The sequence below is a fragment of the Elgaria multicarinata genome, chromosome 3 (assembly GCF_023053635.1).
Source record: "Elgaria multicarinata webbii isolate HBS135686 ecotype San Diego chromosome 3, rElgMul1.1.pri, whole genome shotgun sequence".
NCBI classification, from domain to species: domain Eukaryota; kingdom Metazoa; phylum Chordata; class Lepidosauria; order Squamata; family Anguidae; genus Elgaria; species Elgaria multicarinata.
Genome location: NC_086173.1, coordinates 53,204,529 through 53,222,773, shown reverse-complemented (window position 1 = coordinate 53,222,773; position 18,245 = coordinate 53,204,529). Strand labels below are relative to the sequence as shown.

The window sequence follows — 18,245 nt, the reverse complement described above, 5'->3', positions numbered from 1 at the left end:
TACCCTCTCTTCTCTATCACATCCTATGCCCCCCCCCATATTCATTTTAGCGCACGGCATAGCTAGCAATACAAAGTGCTGCATAGTGCAAACAGATGGCATTGCTCTGCAAAAACCTGACTATCTTTTCCTAGCACACAAAACAAGGAGCTACTGCTCTCTGAACTATAGAGCGGGAGTGGATGTTGCTCCTTGCTACAACCCTGATAACAGTACTATTCATGGAAAGGGCAGGGCTGGGGAAGGGATGCATTCCTTTTGGGGGTTGTTTCTTCCCATTGGCAAATAGCAAATATTAGTCCAGTACTGATTGACTTGAGATCTACTGTGCTGGTGGGTCACAAATTATGGAGGCCTACGTTAGGCAGACTAAAAAGCTGCAAAGATTCCATGTGCCTCTATTTAATTATCACTGAAAGTAAAGCCTATAGCAAGACCCTTCATCTGTAGCAAGCAACAAGAAAGCAAAAAGTATTCCAAAGGTGCCCTCATTGCTTCACATCTTTACTTCTACCTAGCATCTAGAATGCCTTCCATGTCTATCAACCACGGTTCGGAAGCACAATTCCTTGCCAAGGAGATACAAGACCGCTAAATCTGAACTTTCCTCTTCTACACAACTTCATCTGGCAGTGCTACTGAAGACTCTAAACGCTTCGCCTAAACTTCATTGATGAGTAATGCCTATGAGAAAATTATCACGGCCAATGGCCAGGCCTCACTGGTTTGTTTTCAATGTCACTCCTTTTGTTGTTTGGGTAGAAACCTTGAAGGGCATAAAACACTTTAAAAAGTGAACGTTTGTTTTTCAAAACAGACAAGTAAAGTTCTTCACACATATTGAAGGCCAACAAGAGTTCCAAATGAGTGAAGCTCTGAACAGGCAGGGGAATGCAGGCGGGCTTCTATTACTGAGTCAAGTGTATGACTGGTACTTTAAAAATACTAAGTGATGACGATGCAAGACGCAATAGGCAAGAGAAGGGGGATGAAGACATACTCAGAAATTTGATTTCCATCTTTCTTCTCCCCACAAGTCCAGTCGTCACCTTCGAAAGCACTTGCAAGCCCTTCTTCACCCTCCCTTCTAAATCCCTCTCCAGAAAAGACTAAAAAAAGGTTACATCCTAAATAGAAAAAAGGAGGGTGTGGAGAAGGAAACAGACTCTGCAAATGGCCCTTTGATCTATATTAAAAACAGCTCTAAAAGTCCCTAAGGAGTTAGAATTAGCAGGGACTGGGTGGGTGGGTGGGTGGGGGAACTCTTTAAATGGGAGATGCAAAGTATTAAAAAGTGCTCTGCAACTAATTTGTTTTTTTATGTATATATATATATATATGTTCATATATATATTCATATTATATTTTATATATATATATATATATAAAGTTAAAAAGTTCTATGTGATATGCTAAACCAAGTGTCCTAGTAGGGTCACGACTGCAGAGCGTGTGGCCTGTTGGGATGGCAGATGGGGCATTCGCCCTCCTCAGCACACGTTTCACACAGCACAGTGTGTTGGCACGGTAGTACCACCCGGTTCTCTTCCTGGCACTTGAGGCATTTCACTGACTGCATCTGGAACACTGCCTGAAAAAGAGAGAATAAACCAAAGGAGGTTGTAAGTGAAAACAAAACAGAAGTAAGAGAGGTCAGGAGGCAGCCGCTAAAGGCACTGGAGATGTTTCCCATTCTGTGTGTGGGGATCAACAAATACATCTTTCCTCCCGCTGTCCCCCCGCCCCCAAATAAGAGCAGAGACATAGAAGGAAGCGAGTGCTGTATTATTGCATGCTCTAGGTCCCAGCCATTACATGGAAGCCCTCTGTGAGCTGTGCTCCCCGCTACACATCAGAGCACAACACCCGTTCCTATCGTCGCAGTGTAAGAGCCCGGCCTACTAACAGAGAGGAAGAGCGTCCTAGTGTAAACTGCTCTCCCCACAACTAAAAAAAGAAGCAGTTCATGGTTGGCTGTCTATGATTTCAAAATTTAACATGGATTCAAAGTTTCAACTTTATGCCGGTGCCTTTTATTTAGCATATAAGACGTAACCAAGGTTACTTGTGGGACAAGGCCTCTCTCTCAAACCCACTGCGACGTAACGGACCCTTACACTAGGCCCGTCGCATATTCCCTTCTCAGGCCAAGCACCACCACTTGAAAACCTGAGGGAGGGTTAAATAAAACCTTTCCCCTAGCTATGAGGGAAATGGGTTTAATATAGGATCTCTCAAAATATTCTGTGGGAATACTCTGAGGTGGGTGTTTAATAACTGTAAGGCAGGTAAATAATGCCAAGCTGACACATGGTATTTGGTAGCTAACAAAATAATAAGTTTATTGTTATTTAAAAGCTTTAAATCAAAATATAATACTTTCAATCCTGCCTGATCTAGGGTGACCCTATGAAAAGGAGGACAGGGCTCCTGTATCTTTAACAGTTGCATAGAAAAAGGAATTACAGCAGGTGTCATTTGTATATATGGAGAACCTGGTGAAATTTCCTCTTCATCACAACAGTTAAAGCTGCAGGAGCTATACTAGAGTGACCAGATTTAAAAGAGGGCAGGGCACCTGCAGCTTTAACTGGTGTGATGAAGAGGGAATTTCACCAGGTTCTCCATATATACAAACGACACCTGCTGAAATTCCCTTTTCTATGCAACTGTTAAAGATACAGGAGCCCTGTCCTCCTTTTCATAGGTTATCCTAGCCTGATCTAAACCCTCCAAACACCAAGCACCTCACTCTCTTCACACCAATCCTAAGTCCTTAGAATCTAAACTCTTCTACTCTCCTCACACACACTCAAACACTCCCTCAAAACTCATACGCCCCTACAAACTCCCAACACTCTCCTTGTATACTCCCCCCCTGCCTATTACATCATAAACCACACCCACTCAGTTCTAACATTCCATACTTACCAGACATACTAATTAGACATGTACAAGATTCTCAATTGTGGGATAATGCCACACTCACCTTATCAACTCTTTCCAGGTTGGCACGCAGCTGTTTTTGGAGGTTATAGAGGGTGGAGAGAGAAAGGGTCTCTAGATCGGAGAGTGAGCGCAGGAACTGGGGGTCCTGGCCAGTGTGGATCCTCTCAATTTCCTCCTGGAGTTTCTTGACTTGCAGCTCCAAGGCCTCCCTCTTCTCTCGGGCTCGCTCACATTCAATGGTTGCCGTGTTGGCCCGGTCATTAGCCTCCTCTGCTTCTTTTTTCCAAGCATCACAAGCCTGTGTATCCCAAAGCAAAAAACAAAACCCTAGCATGAACACTCAGCTTTTCTCCACAAGACCAGCTGAGGCAAAACAAGCTATTTCCAACAATTTGAGGGGTGGGGTGGGGATACTCCCATCTCTTGGCCTCACTCCATAACTTGAACCATTTCTGAAGCATTACTTTAAATGTCCTACACATCGAGCAGCTTACTAATCTACACGCACGCCTGAATCAAGGACAAAATAAGCATGTTCACACATGGCCATTTCTCCCATCATGGGATAACTCATGCCACAAATTCCTAGCATACAAACTTTGTGAGCACAATATTAGCAAAAATAGTACACACATCTTGGATTTTACTGTATTTTTTTACTCTAAGGAGTGCAGTCACATGGATGGTTTTAGTATATTATTCCCTGAGTTTGGCAAACAGACATCTCCAGCTCTGACCACTCTGTTTGCTTCTGCTCTCTGGCAAACTAATTTCCCAAAGGTGGAATAGACATATTTTGTGAACATGCCCCTTGAGCTAATGAGGTGTGTGTGTGTGTGTGTGTCTGTGAGGGAGGGAGGGGGAGAGAGAGAATGAATTGAAAGGGACACCAAGATTATCTAGCCCAGACATACACACTTTGCCATAATGCCTATATAGATTATTCCAATTACACTGTGCCATGAGAAGAAAACAAGTGCAAAGTGCCTACAAGGGAAGCACCCAGCCTGGCCAGCTCAAATAACAATTTACTCAACACCATTCATGTGTCTCAATTTAGTTAAGGGGACCAGTCAAGCAAAAAGCATACATGTACACCCAGAATTGCTAGCCAATCTGAGGGGGAGAACTCACTCCCCCCCCCCATATACACAGTTGTTGATTTCAAAGGCAGCTTGGATGCAAGAGAATGGGGGCTTACTGCTCCTTCAAATCGCAGCTGCTCAACCTCAACGTAACGAGAACATTACTGCAAAAGGTGAGCAGAGTATCAATTTGGAGGGGATACATAATTCAATCAGCACGAACAGAATTAGAAAGATGCACCAAAAGTCAAACTGGAAATGTCAGTACTCATAGATTCCATGACCTATAGGAACGCAACAAAGGATTTGGAAACGTTCAATCTACAATACCAATATGTGTGTTTATCCATTAGCAAGCAGGTATTAAAGAGGGGTTATTTTGTGCCATCACACACACCCCAACTCTGCTTCTGCTTGTTATCTTGGACTTTCAGATGGCCTTCTTTGGCCATGAATATCCTGGGAAACCAAACCCCTGCCAGAGCACACTACCTGTTTGGCTTGTTTCCAAGATTCCTCCCACTGTTTTATCGTGCCGTTAGCTTCATCTAATTCTTGCCGCAACCTGGCCAACTCAGCAGCACCTGGACCTGACAGAAATGCAGGTGAGGTGCTGGGAGAAAAACTTCCAGAAGCAAAGTGCTCCCATATGCTGCTGTTCATCCCATTTAAACCTGTTTCATGCAGAGACAGAAAGGGGAAAAGTGTAAGTTAGGTCACATATATTTCTGGCTTACCCCCTTTTCCTTGCCCAACACTATTTCGGAAAGGGAATAAAATGATTCAATCTTTCACTGATGCATTTGGCGGGTGGGGAAACACATGCATGTACCTACACTCTCGGCCTGCCATTTTAGCTTAAGCAGGAGGAATGGCAGCGGGGTAAATGTCTCCTATTTGAAAAAGGTATGACATATGGCATCCTGATGCCAATAGTGTTCCTGAGCACATTGTACTGTACCCTAACCCACAACTGCAGTATAAACGGATGCAGTATAGACGCACCACACAGTGCAGACCCCCGCAAGTGAGACATGAATCACAGCACACTTGAGACAGATGTGCAGGGAACTGTCGGCATAGGCATAGGCTTGATTATGCAGCAAACCGTGAATGGACATTTTAAAGAAGCCTTCCACCAGCCCTTACCTCATCGGTCAATGCAATTAAGTCTTGTGTTGGCATAATTGCCATTTATCGTCCTGCATTTACTTTTGAAAAGACACTTAATGGTCTCCCTAACACCTCATCACAATCCCTTCATTTTTTATCAAACCAGAACTGACAAACCCAGCCCCCCCACCCCCACCCCGGTGATGATCTGAATACTTTAAAATCTATTAAGGTGAATTCCATTTTAATCATGTTAAGTTATTCAGTACAAACTAGCTTTAAATAAGTTAGAGCGGCCGCAGCCGTGCTGGACGGCACCATATTGGGGAAGGCTGATTTGGTGTTCACAGCTGGGGCTTGGCTGATTTAACTTGGAGTTTCTGCCTTGGTCTAAGAACTGGCCCACGGGCAGTTTACTCTGATGTGTTGTGCTAGTTCCTCAAATTAAAGTCTAATACTAAGGAAATGAAAGCACACATTACATTTTAAAATATCCACTTAAAAATGTAAAGCGTGAGGTCAACAAATGCAGGCTTGGGCTGGGGAGCCTGTATCAGACAAGTACTCTCAAGAGAGAGCAGGGGTTGGTTGAATTTCCCTGTTGAGTGTACGCCTGCAGGCAAAACTGTGTTTGCTGTTGCAAAATAGGTCGTAAGGATCTGGTCCATGTTGCCAGAGCATCTCACAATCTCATAATCAACTACTAATCCACAGTCCCTGCTGCTATTTCTGCTTTTCACCAGGGATCACGCAGAAAATTGGAATGCTGCAAATAGGATTTATGGCTTTAAAGAACAAGGGAGATCCACAAAGTGTGCAGGCAAAGCAGCAGGGACCACTTCTCCTGCCATACGTAAGGAATTATGTATTTCTTACCCAAAAGTATGCTCAGGTAAGGTAAGGTTCAGCAAATGGAAAGCCTAGAAAAATATTTGCAATACTGCTCTAAACGACACCCTCCCTTCTTCACACTGAATTTAAATCATGATTTGGTTTCAGCTGCAAGACTAAGGAACTGTTCACTCGTATTTATGCTGCATGGCGAGTGTGAGTTCATCCTGATTCCAGTCATAGCTCGGTAATAAATTTGGTCAGAGCAGAGGAACCAAGTCAAGGGCACACAAGACTGTAGGAGATCCAACCCATAAAATTTTGAGATTTCTTATAACAATGGAATCCACTTCTTAAAATGCCACATAGTCAACCTTATTTTACAACCTTTATTTGTTATCATAGTACTGCTGACACCGTTTTTTTATACCTATACAAGGTACGTTTTTGTGCGGGAATAAGAACTATATAGTAAAATTGCTCATGGAAAAACATTTCCCACTGATCGCTAGCGTAACGAGAGCCAATAAAGCCTTTTATAGTGCAATCCTACATACTTCTACTGAGAAGTAAGCCCCATTAAATTCAATGGAGCTTACCACCAAGTAATGTCTCTGTTCAATAGGACTGGCTCAAACACTCATTGGCTGGAGATCCTGTATGCATGAGGTCGTGGGTGAGGAAAGCAGAATGCATGTTTGCCTGAATATATGTTATCCTTTTTTGGGAGGAGGGCAGTATGTCCAAATTGGGCATACACGTGCACTGAACACTTACTGTAAAATGATTGTAATTTTAATCCTTTGTGAGACACCTAGGAACTTGTTGGAGAGTGGGGCATAAAGCCCTATGATAAACAAATAAAATACAAATGTATGTGCAGTGTACTGCTTGCAATAGTATGTATGTATGTATTATTTATTTATTTAAAAAGACAATTCAGTGGAGTGCATGTGCATGTATACAGCACCCCTAGCTGGTAAGTGTGTAAACTGAATCCTTAAAGTACTTAAAATAAATCTGAAAAGGCTTCACGGTATTGACCGTGGATTATTATTTTTATTTTTTTGGCATAAAGCAGATGGTTCTACAGGCGTAACAGACAGACAGACACAATTAAACACATGAAAACAAATATGCAATTGCTACCCTTTCCACATATTCTACCCTCCTCCTTTGTTATTCATCCTCTTCTTTTTTCCCTTCTGTCCTGTGTATCTTACCCAGCCTCTTTAACAAGGTCAGCAGCAATTTTATGCTGTACAGCAGGGGTGGGCAGACAGAAGCTCTCTAGATGCTTTGGACTTCAACTCCTGGAAGCCCCTGCCAGCGTGGCCAATGGTCAGGGATACTGGGAGTTGTAGTCCAAAACCTCTGGAGGTCGCCTTTCGGCCCACTCCTGCTATAAGGCATGCTGGACATTAAGTACATATTGGGGAGAACCCAATGTTGCACTTGTGCACGCACTCCCAACCCTGCCACTTCTGGACCACATAAGGACAACTTAGCGCTTTCGCAGGCAAGCCCAAGTGACCAGAGACGCTCATCTCTCGAAGGGGGGCAGCCAGCGGAGCTTGCATAAAGGAGTTCCGCCAACCTGCCCCCTTCCAAAAACGAGCGATTCCGCTTGTTTGGGGGCTTACCTCTGGAAGTACTAAGCCGGCTGCTTGCAGACTGGAAGCGGCAGGGCTAGGTCACACGCAGAACAGAATCGGTGTCCAGCTCTGCTAGCGGATGGGCAATGTTGAGTTCTGCTAATTAATTGTTTAAATAGCAGCAGCACATTTTTGAGGTGCTTCCATTTAGCTACTACAGCTGCCTCTCAGACTGCTAAAATGCATTGGCATTATTGGAGCTTCCTTAACTGGAGCCAATGCTTGACCCAATGCTCAGCCCAAGAACATATGAAAAAATAATAAAGAAGGGCTGTTTCTAAGCATCTGGAAAAAATACCTTTTCCTCCCTATTGGAGAGGCAAATATTGATGCAACCATTCTAAAGCAGGCCTGACGTTGCTTTAAAACTGGCAACTAAGGCAGGATTGTCTTGAAATGGCAAGTCTGCCTGGACATCTTATTCTTTGGTCCAGAACCCCTTATTACTAATCTTAGCAGTGAACAGACCTAGTTGCGAAGTTATATAGTAGTAAGGGGAGGCACTCTGAACATGCTCAAAGGTGCTCTTTTGGTTACTGTATAAAAAGACACCCACTTTGATACACGACTATTGTTATACTTGTTATACTTTAAGCATCAGAATTTGTTTGGGGACTATTAGATAGAAATTAACTATTTAGCTTCTGATACGCTCGGAAACAGCTGGTTTTCAGGGTCCATATTGGTTAGTCATAACCGAATTGGTATGACTAACAGGCGTAGCCCTACGAAGTAAAATATTCCAAGTACATAAGGAACTAGTAGGTAGCAGCATCATGTATTTGTATATTTTCCTGCAATGGTTGACATGTTTGTTAATAGATGCTCATTACTTTCCTGAACTCATATTTTGTTACGGACATAATAAGAAGGTGTCTCATAGTGAGTCGGACCACTGATCTAACCGTTTAGCATTCTCCATGCTGACTTCAGAGTGGAGTCTTTCTTCCCAAGTTCTAGATGGAGATGCTGGAAATTGAATTTGGGACCTTCTGCCCTACCACTGAGCTATCAAGCCTGGCCCTGGCCAGGCTGTTTGCCTTCTTCTCCTAACTACAGAACCATTGCCCTTGCAGTACTGAAGTAATAGGTCTTCCTTGCACATTTGAATTTAACTTACTGCAGTGCTGGAACTCTGAAGACACCCCACCGAATCAGGTTAGTGTTAGGGGACACCCCCACCCCCCATGTGAAACCTTGCTCAACTTATCTGAATAGAATTTGCTACATTTGCTCTTTGTTGCATGGATATCCCAGGTACTGAACTCTTTTATCTCATCCTTTGTTTGTTGTGAGAGGTAAATCTTTCTGGGATGGTCTTGGGCCTAGTGAATCCTTCCTTATCTTATGTTAGGTGGCAACACAGAATGCGGACATTCAAATGAAAGCTAAGATAAAAGGAAAATACTTACATGGTATAGACAGGTATGTACATGTTAACATGCATGCTCTCACAAATACATTGGGCATTTACCTAATGATCCATGAGAAGCTGATGTCCCCAGGAACGTGTTTTCTGATTGGCTTAAGTGTCCCTGGGGCTGATGGAGGAAATGCGATGATAAGCTGACCGGTGGAGAAGGAGAGGCAGAGTGAAAGGAGGCAGAACTTCCAAGGGACCCAGGGATATTTACAGGAGCAGAACTTTGCAGCAAACTCCCACCTGGACAAAGAACACACAGAAAGGATGGGAATGTAGAAGCCATGAGTTATGAGTGGAAGCACAGCACAGGAATTTGAACAGCAGGCGTTTGCTTCACTCTCTGCACCAGTAAAAGGATGGGGGAGTCCAGGGTCTTCCTCTACTTTACAGCTCTCTTTACCTTCAGAAGGAGCCTAATGGGAACGGTTCCTCTGGCTGAGGAAGATGGAATTGCAACATCCTTGGTTGCAAACTGAGAAAAATAGGGACACAGTAGGGACAGAGTCAATTGTGTTCTAGCAAACAACGGACACTTTATAAAGTGTAAGGGATTATCACAAGAGACATTTAGACAGCTGTTTTTCATTGCCTATATGTCACAAAGACAATACACTAATCCACATGTTTAAATTAAGTTGCTAGTGCAAGAAGCTACATTTCTTCATGGTAAAAAAGTGACTAGTGACTAGTGATAATGATAATGGGCATCTTTCTTTTCACAGGAACAAGAAAGCATGTATCAATCTGCATTTCCAAGGACAATCATCTGAACTGAAAATGGCTCCCACCTCATGTGATATATCCTACCAGATATATTCTCACAAGTTCAATACACCTTCCCCATAATCAGGGTAAAAAGTATGTTCTTCAATGTCACTTAAGTAGAAGCAAATGGGGCAGTTTCTCAATATTGAAAGACATTGTGTCAAGGGACAAGCTACAAATTAAATGGAGCTAATTACAACCTTCATTTTTAATACACAGGTAAACAACTACACTCATAAGGAAGATGTTCTAGCAGATCAGATCACTAAATTTCAACACCATAATTATTTCTGCTAGACCCACAGGAAAAAGATCAGGGGAAATCACCTCCCCAGTTGAACAACAACAAGAGTCCAATCTACATGGCACAGCAGAGGAATCCAATTCACTAGTATGAAATTTGCTAGCACTGTCAGAATTATGAGAACCTCAGATTTGATTTTTTTTTTAAAAAAAACCTCAGTTTCTACCCCTTGCATTTATAAAGCTTGAAAACACACAACAGTAGATCTAGGATGGCCACAGGAGGAACTCCTACGTGCCACAGAAATCCCCATCCTTATTCTAGCTTAGAAAAGTTACAATTGTGGGTTGAAGCAACCAAAGCGTTATTCTAGGTCAGCTCACAAGGGTTGTGTAAGCGGAGTTGGTTTGTAATGACCAAAAAAATACCCTGATGCCCTCGAACAATTTCTGATCTTCTGAGGGACATAGTCTCTTGTAACCATCCTAAAAAGGTGTGATTGGCTTCATGGGAACCAAGCCTGTGTCTACACTACTTAAAAACACTATTTAGGCCACATTTTGAGTCATATCTGATTTGTGGGGTCTGCATTGCAAACTGCATCTATTTCCAAATTGTTTTTAGCCAGGATCAGTATGGGCATGATATCAGTGCAGAGTTGTCTCATGCTGAATCCTAGCTTTTCAAAGAGGAACTGGTTTTGGGGACAACAGACTTGATCACTTGAGGGGTATGCAGTAGGTTATTCCAATTTGTGCAGCTGCTCAAATCTGAAACAGTACTGAGGGCAGGACATGGTGAAAGAGAACTGCGTGTTGATGGAAGGCCATTGCAGACTTTCTGTAATGGTCTGCAACATACGACATCTGGTGCCACGAATGGTCAGGTTTAAGCTGAAGAATGTGCCCTTATGTGAGCAAGAGATCAGACAACGGAGAGTGGCAGCAGGAAGCCAGGCACCCAACAATTTGCACATGGCTTTTGTTCACGAGGAAAAAGCTGTGTCAACAAACAGCGGGATTCTTACAACAGGGGAACCAAGGCTGAAAGGACTATTTTCACCTGAACAACCAGAGACACGAAAAAATGGACACTGGTTTGATGACCACATACAGATGATGAGATACATATGCAGTAGTTTGTCAATGTGTGGCACTAATGCCTTGCCATGGTCCTGTGACAGCAGAACAGTGATATGAATCCAATTTGTTTCCCATTATTTTAAAACGTTTTTTCCCCCTCCATGAAATATTCCATGTCATAATTTTGTGAACATGTTTAGTGCGTCACCGTTAAGGTACTATAAAGCAAAAATTAGCCATGCCTTTTTCATAGACATAATTGGGATGTCTGACACCAGTGGAAAGACATCCAAATCTGCTAGCCAATGAGGGCCCCTTTGCTTCAAGGTCTCCCATTGGCTGCCAACCGACATATAATGTTAGGGCTGGTTTTATGAGCTTGTTAGGCTGCTTCAGCCAGCTGATGGGGCAAACCCTGCTTGGCAGAAGATCAAAGAAAGCTCTGTTGCTTTCATGTACCTATCATGATGCCACTCGTGTGGGGCACCGAGCTGCTGTCAAATGTCTTCTCCAGGGCAGCCACTCCGAATTCGTTCAGGTCCAGGTCATCCAAGGCAGACTCTGCCAGACAGAGGCACCAATTATATATTACAAAAAGGACCAACAACTTCAAGGGATAGGGAAGCCCAAAGAGCCTACATGCAGAGATGCCACTGCTCTGGCTGGGAGAATCTATAGGTCCCTTCTCCCCACTCTGTGCAATGCTGCCAAAAATCAACAGTTGTCAAAATGAGGCAGCTTTTCATTTTGCGTTCTACGGCCTGATTTGAACCCTAAAAGCCTCTCAGTGTCAGGTTCTTCCCACAGGCTGACATTAGAAATAACAGCAAGGCAAAACAAATCACCCTGCACACCTGCTGTACAGCTTTGACTTTGGGTAAAAAGTACACCCAAAGAGGGCTTCAAAGACAGGTGCTTGTCCCAGTCACCTGGCAACCTAGGTGCCGCCTCCATGATGCAGGGTGACTGGAATGTCCCACTTTTAGGAATTCCACAGTGGAGCAGTGAATTGGTTCGCAATTCAGTGACGGAGGAGATGGGCAGTAGGAATGAAGTGCAGGCATGGGAGTGGAAAGGAAGGAGTTGTGTGTGGCAGTTAAGTGAGGGGCATCGGGTGGGGTGGGTGAGTGGATTAGTCTACCCTAGCAAAGCAGGCTATAGCCAGCAGTGGCCCAACCATGGGTCAGCGATATAGCATGGACATTGCCAGTTGGGGATGAGATGGAGGAAGCCTACCCAGGATCTCCCCCAGTAGTATTCCTAGTCAACTGGCTACATCTAGCAAATGTGCCCCATTAGTGTTGTCTCACAAAGAATGGTACGGCTTGCATGATATTCATGCCACTTGAGAAATGTGGGGGGGGGGTCATAAAGTAGATCACAAACAATTTTGTAAATTGAGAATGGATGCACCCCTTCCCCTTAGTTTGTACTTTTCTGTGTTGGTGTCTTGCTTCTTTTTTTTAGCTTTTGGGGAATGCTTAAAAGGACTGCCAGTCTCCCCAGCAATTCACTGCAGAATCCCTATTAGAAATGGTAACAAGGACCCTGTCTGGGGCTAAATTTGTTCTCCTCCTCCCACCGCCACCTTTTCTTTCGGGCGCAGGGATTGCCTCTTTTGTTTGTACCATTCCAGGCCTGTAACAGAACATTAACAGTTAACAATAATCAAAAGAAGATACTTAGAGAATAAAAGGCCAGAATCAAGAATCAATGCTAAAAGGGAAATAGTTGGCCTGCACAACCTGTACTCTTATTCTCCTTGGGAAGTCTACAAACTCAGACATGGTAGCATACCATCCCCTTGAAAAGAAGCATAAATAAGGTCCTTCTAAAATCTTCACCTAAGGCATAAACTATGGACATGTTCTTGATGTGTACAGATGGAGAGTTTCTCTTCATAATATTTATGAAAATAGTTGCTCAACCACAGATTATATTTGTCATATAACTGAAAGTTTAATCCTGGATTAGCCCACCACAGTGGCACCTTGGGCCAATTTTGTGATCTGTGAATTTAGCAAGCATAGAGTAAGATGAAGGACAGGAATCAAGTTCTACACACACACACACACACACACACACACACACACACACACTCTTAGAAGCAATCAGGGTCACCCATTCACCGCCTTGCCACGTTTTAATAAAATTCACATCTCATGAAATTAACTAAAGGATTTCTTATGTTTGGCTGTTCCAGAGTTGAAATTATGATGTATGAAAGAGCTCAAATAAAACATCAGCCACTTCAAACAGAAGGAAAGCATGGAATCTGCAAGAACTGTGCTAGGTATCTAAGCCTACAACTTGTTCCTTCTGTTTCCCAATGCTGGATATTCCCTGAGTCTCCCCAACCCTCCATGAGGAAATGTGCATAGGCAGTATTACCTATCACAGACTCCACCGTGTCACTGGTAGGGTAGAATGGAAGGGCGTTGGCATTCATGCCTGGGACACTGCTGGTGCCTGCTGGGCTTGGCGGTGTTGCTGCTAAACTAGAGGTGATACTAGAGGAGATGCTAGATGTCAGTGGACTGCCAACAGGAAGAATCCCCAATATATCCTGAAAGAGGAAGACATATTTATGCACTGGGTAATTCATTCTAAACATGCAACAGAGACACGTATGAACAAGCTTCTAACTATACCAAGTCGAACAGTGGACTGAACACTGCAAATATATATTCTGACCAGAGATTGGAAGAGATAATGCTTTTAATCTCTCTCTCTCTCGCTCGCTTTATTTTATTGGAATTATATACAGCTCTTCATAAATCAGAGCGCAGTTTGCAAACTAAAAGTAACAATGCAAAACACAAGCACTAATAAAAGCAACACTATAAAAATTCATCGAAACCAAACTGGCACTGAGACTATATACCAAAAGATTCAAAGTTCTCATCGCAAAGACCCAAAGGCCTGGTAAAGAAGTGTGTCTTAAGGAAGTGACAAAACAAAGCTACTGAACACACGTGATGAACCTTCAACAGCAGGGTCTTTCATAACAAGGTGCCACAACATCAATACCTTGAAGTAGGTTCAGAAGCAAATAGGCAGCCAATGCAGATCACAGAGAATAGGTGTAATTATGACTTCTGCTTTGTCCACCACTCAAAAACTGAGCAGCGGCATTCTGCAGCAGCTGAAGCCTCTGAGCTGTCTTCAAGGGTAACTCCATGGATAGTGCATTAGAGTAGTCCTGGTGCAAGGTTACAATGGCATGAATCACTGTGGCCAGGTTACCCCAGTGCTGGAAAGCTCATAATTGGTGAACCAGCAGGAGATGAAATTAGGCATTCTAAGCTCCTAAGGCCCCTTGGGCTTCCACTGAGAAAGCTGGATCCAGGAATACCCCCAAGCTATGCACCTTCTCCTTCAGAGGGAATGCAACCCCTCCAGAACAGGCTGTCCTTGACTTCCTGAACCCAGGAACTGCTGGAAGTTGTAGTCCAAATCATCTGTATGTGACCAAGTTGTTTACCCCTGTTCTAGCATTATTAAGGACATTTGGGAATACTTTAGAACTATTCACATATATTATCAACTGCCTCATATGACTATCATATCATTCATGACCCACATGTACAATCCTATCAGATATCTAAATTCAAAGCTACTTGCCTAAATAAAGAAGTTCTATAAGCTGCACTAAACTTTTCCCCTAATTATTTCTGCAGCCCAATCTGTATTTAGGATTTTAATTTGATCTGAATATACATATGTTAAACACTTAGAAGAGTACTGTGATCCATTCAAGCTGCACCAGGCTTTCCACAGATGCAGCTGCAGTCCATGGAGAAGATGGCATAAACTCCTAGTAATAGGCTACAGACTGCTTGGAGTAACATACCTGTTTGGGCTGTAACAGTGGCTGCTCTTGGGTTCGATGTTCCATAGAATGGGATTTTATCTTTGCTTGCTGCAGTAAACAGAAGAGAGAGATGGGGGAAACAAGTGAAGAGAAAGCATATAGATTCGAAGTGGCTGACTGATGGCTTTTGACAAGGCCATGAGATTCTTGCAGAACTTCCTTTCCTATTTGGCTGACCACAGTAAGCCTGGGATCCATAAAGCAAGTAAAATTTGCTAGGCAAAAAAGAAAGGGAGGGGGAAACTTCCCAGGATGACTAAAGCTGCCTATAATCCTATGTACAGTCACTGGGGTGTAACTTCCATTGAAATGAATGAGATTTGCTTCCAAGTGAACACGTATAGGATTGGATCATAATCTCTGTACTTCATTGTGATTTTTTCCTAGCCTTCATGCATTGGGATTAGCAATGAAAAGTCCTTGAGGAAAGTTTTCTTAATCTATGCTTGATAAGAAAAAACTGGATAGCTGAGGAAATGTTGGGAAGAAAAATCCTATTCGAGGAATACTCCTGAATAAATTAAGTTCCCATTGGCTTATCTACATGGATGGATTTATTTTATATCCTAAAATGATTTACATGTAAGAGTGAGAGTACCAACACTGATCATCACTGTGTTTTCCAGTGAGTCAACTCACTGTTGTCAACAGAAGTAAAACTGACTTACTTCCAAAAAGAAATTAGATTTGTAGGGCATGACTTTAAAAATATATATCTGACATTCTGAACCAACAACCTAATTAAACTAAATTGTTAGCATTTTAGAGTCCCATTGATGACACAGAACTAAACTGGCTGACACCAAGTACTTTAATAGTATTGAAGAACACAGTAAACATGGAAGCATCCTGTAGGCTCAAAATATCAATACTGTGACAAGTTCAGCAAACTGTTAGAAAGCTTTAAAACTTGATGTTGCTCAGACTTTAGACTGTTAGTTATACTGTTATACTGTTAGTTTTACCCTACCCTGTGCCTGTTTACCCTACCCAGTGCCTGTTTGCATTCTCTTCCCCTCCTTATTGTTTCATTATGGTTTTATTAGAATGTAAGCCTATGCGGCAGGGCCTTGCTATTTACTGTTTTACTCTGTACAGCACCATGTGCATTGATGGTGCTATATAAATAAATAATAATAATAATAATAATAATAATAATAATAATAATATTACTAACACTGGCTATTTCTCTAGGGGGGGAAATCCAGGTATATTCCCAACGAAGAGTATTCTGGCACAGAGAAAGGCATCTCCAGACTGGCTCAGCAGAAGGTCACCAGGTGGCAGATTTTGTGATACATGCCAAGTTTGTTTCTGATTCTTGCTTTGGGTTTCTTGATTATATACACATCACAATACCAGGAACAGAGCTAGTCTTGGAGTCAATTTCACCAGTATGATGAAAGTTTCATCAACATCCTGCAGTGGTATTGGCAACTGACTCCAAAGCCAGCATGAGATCAGTAACACTTTGTTTCCTCTTTCCAATGTTACCTACCTACCTGGCATTTGAAATTCTTTAGGTACTCTGCTCCAACCAGGTCTTCCCGCTCAAATCCAGGTGCCTTTTTATAGCTGCTGGCTGCAGTTACTGAATCTGTGGAAAAGCCAATACTTTCCAAGCTATGGGGTTTTCCAATGGCACCAGGAGGGGACCCACATATATTAGATGGGCTTCCAAGACTGCTATTTCTACAGAGAATCTAGCAGAAAGAGGAAAAGCAACACAGGTCACGTCACAAGAGAATCTCATATAGCGCGCCAATTACCGATTCCTGAAACATTCTGTCTGAACCATTGCTGATGGCCTTCAATGGAAAAACATCCAGACAACTATGTTGTTAGATTCATCTAGGTCAACTGGGAACATAAGACACAAATTTACTTGCTTTAGTGCCTCAGAAATGCTGAGGCAGTTTTAGCACAGCCATATCTTGATCCCAGAGACAAGAATGCCCTACTGCAACTCCAAGTTGTTCTCACTCAGTTCACATGAACTAATAAAGTTCTCCTTGCGGGTTGTCTGAATAGGGTCATTGAGACTTCTCCAGTGTTTATGCCGAACTGAAGCCTCCAGCTTGTCAAAAGCTGTTTATTACATATCTAGAGCCATACAAGACTGCTATCAGTGCAGCACTGTAGAGAAGTGAAAATAAGAGCAAGAACATCTACAGAGTAATATGCTTAGTAGCTGCTTTCTTTAAGGGCCAAGTAACTTCTGCTTAAAATTAAATTGGAACCTGGTTATGCATATACTCACAACCATAAGGGTTAGAGATGTTTTTTTAAAAAAAGTTCAGCTTCTCAGGAAGCTAAATTCTGTGCCCAATACCATACTATGTATGTAGCGCCCATATTGTATTGGAGAACCCTGCAATAATGCCTTTCATGCAATCCGTCTACAGTTAGGATACTTACTGTGGTGGAGGTTGGGCTAGTTGGCAGAGTTCCTGGTTTATTCCATACCTACAGTGCAAAGACACAACCAAACACAGGCTACTTCAAGGAGGTATTTAGCTTTAATCAACCATGAATAATAGACATTAAAATATGCTTAATCCTTCTTACAAGCTACGCAGTCAAGCAGGATGATGAAACAGCAGGCAAACATGTGCCCCAGTATCACATAAGGATGTAGATTTGGGATGGGGAGCTGAGGGCTCATGCAGTATTATAACTTACTCATCCAAAGCCAAAAGGTGCTTTTTTGGTAGTGGCTTGGGTTTGTCAGTAAAGGTGCAATCCTATGCATGTTTATACAGAAAAAAAGTCCTAGAACTCCCAGCATTCCCCAGCCAGCAATGCTGGGAGTTGTAGGACTTTTTTCTGTATAAACATGTATAGGATTGCACCCTAAGTCTGAATTTTAAACAGTGATTTGATATAATTCAGTATAAATATATAAGACTCTGATGCTGAATAACTAGAGCTTATTACTACCATAACATGGAAACAGGTCAAAGGCTGCAAACACATAATGACTGGGATCACACGATCGGGGAAAGAAAATAACCCACTGTAGCTGATTTTCCCAGCCCGCGTGTGCCGGTTTCGCATCGTGTCATTACTAGAATAATCCTTGCTGGCCATGGTTGGCTGTGTTGTCCAAACTCGGCAAGGGTGAGAAGTGGAGCTGGGTTACAAACCACCCCACAACTCTAGAACAAGCCATTAGTTGTGGAATGGGTTGTAAAACCCACCCAACCCCTTGCTGGGTTCAGATG

At 42.7% G+C, this 18,245-nt stretch overlaps 1 protein-coding gene across 3 annotated transcripts in view; it reads right to left on the bottom strand.

Moving 5' to 3' along the window:
* Window positions 1-1,300: 1,300 nt before the first annotated feature.
* The window catches only part of UNK (unk zinc finger), a 52,914-nt gene continuing 35,969 nt past the window's right edge, over window positions 1,301-18,245 (bottom strand). For 2 of the 3 annotated variants that reach the window (XM_063120314.1, XM_063120316.1), the window contains 9 exons: window positions 17,440-17,487; window positions 16,524-16,724; window positions 15,001-15,069; window positions 13,539-13,713; window positions 11,607-11,708; window positions 9,108-9,296; window positions 4,527-4,708; window positions 2,990-3,247; window positions 1,301-1,591 (listed from right to left, as the gene is read on the bottom strand). In XM_063120314.1, coding sequence (XP_062976384.1) covers window positions 1,436-1,591; window positions 2,990-3,247; window positions 4,527-4,708; window positions 9,108-9,296; window positions 11,607-11,708; window positions 13,539-13,713; window positions 15,001-15,069; window positions 16,524-16,724; window positions 17,440-17,487 — 1,380 coding nt within the window. In that variant the 3' untranslated portion in view covers window positions 1,301-1,435. The remainder of the gene's footprint in view (window positions 1,592-2,989; window positions 3,248-4,526; window positions 4,709-9,107; window positions 9,297-11,606; window positions 11,709-13,538; window positions 13,714-15,000; window positions 15,070-16,523; window positions 16,725-17,439; window positions 17,488-18,245) is intronic. The other variant, XM_063120315.1, reaches the window with a different exon arrangement.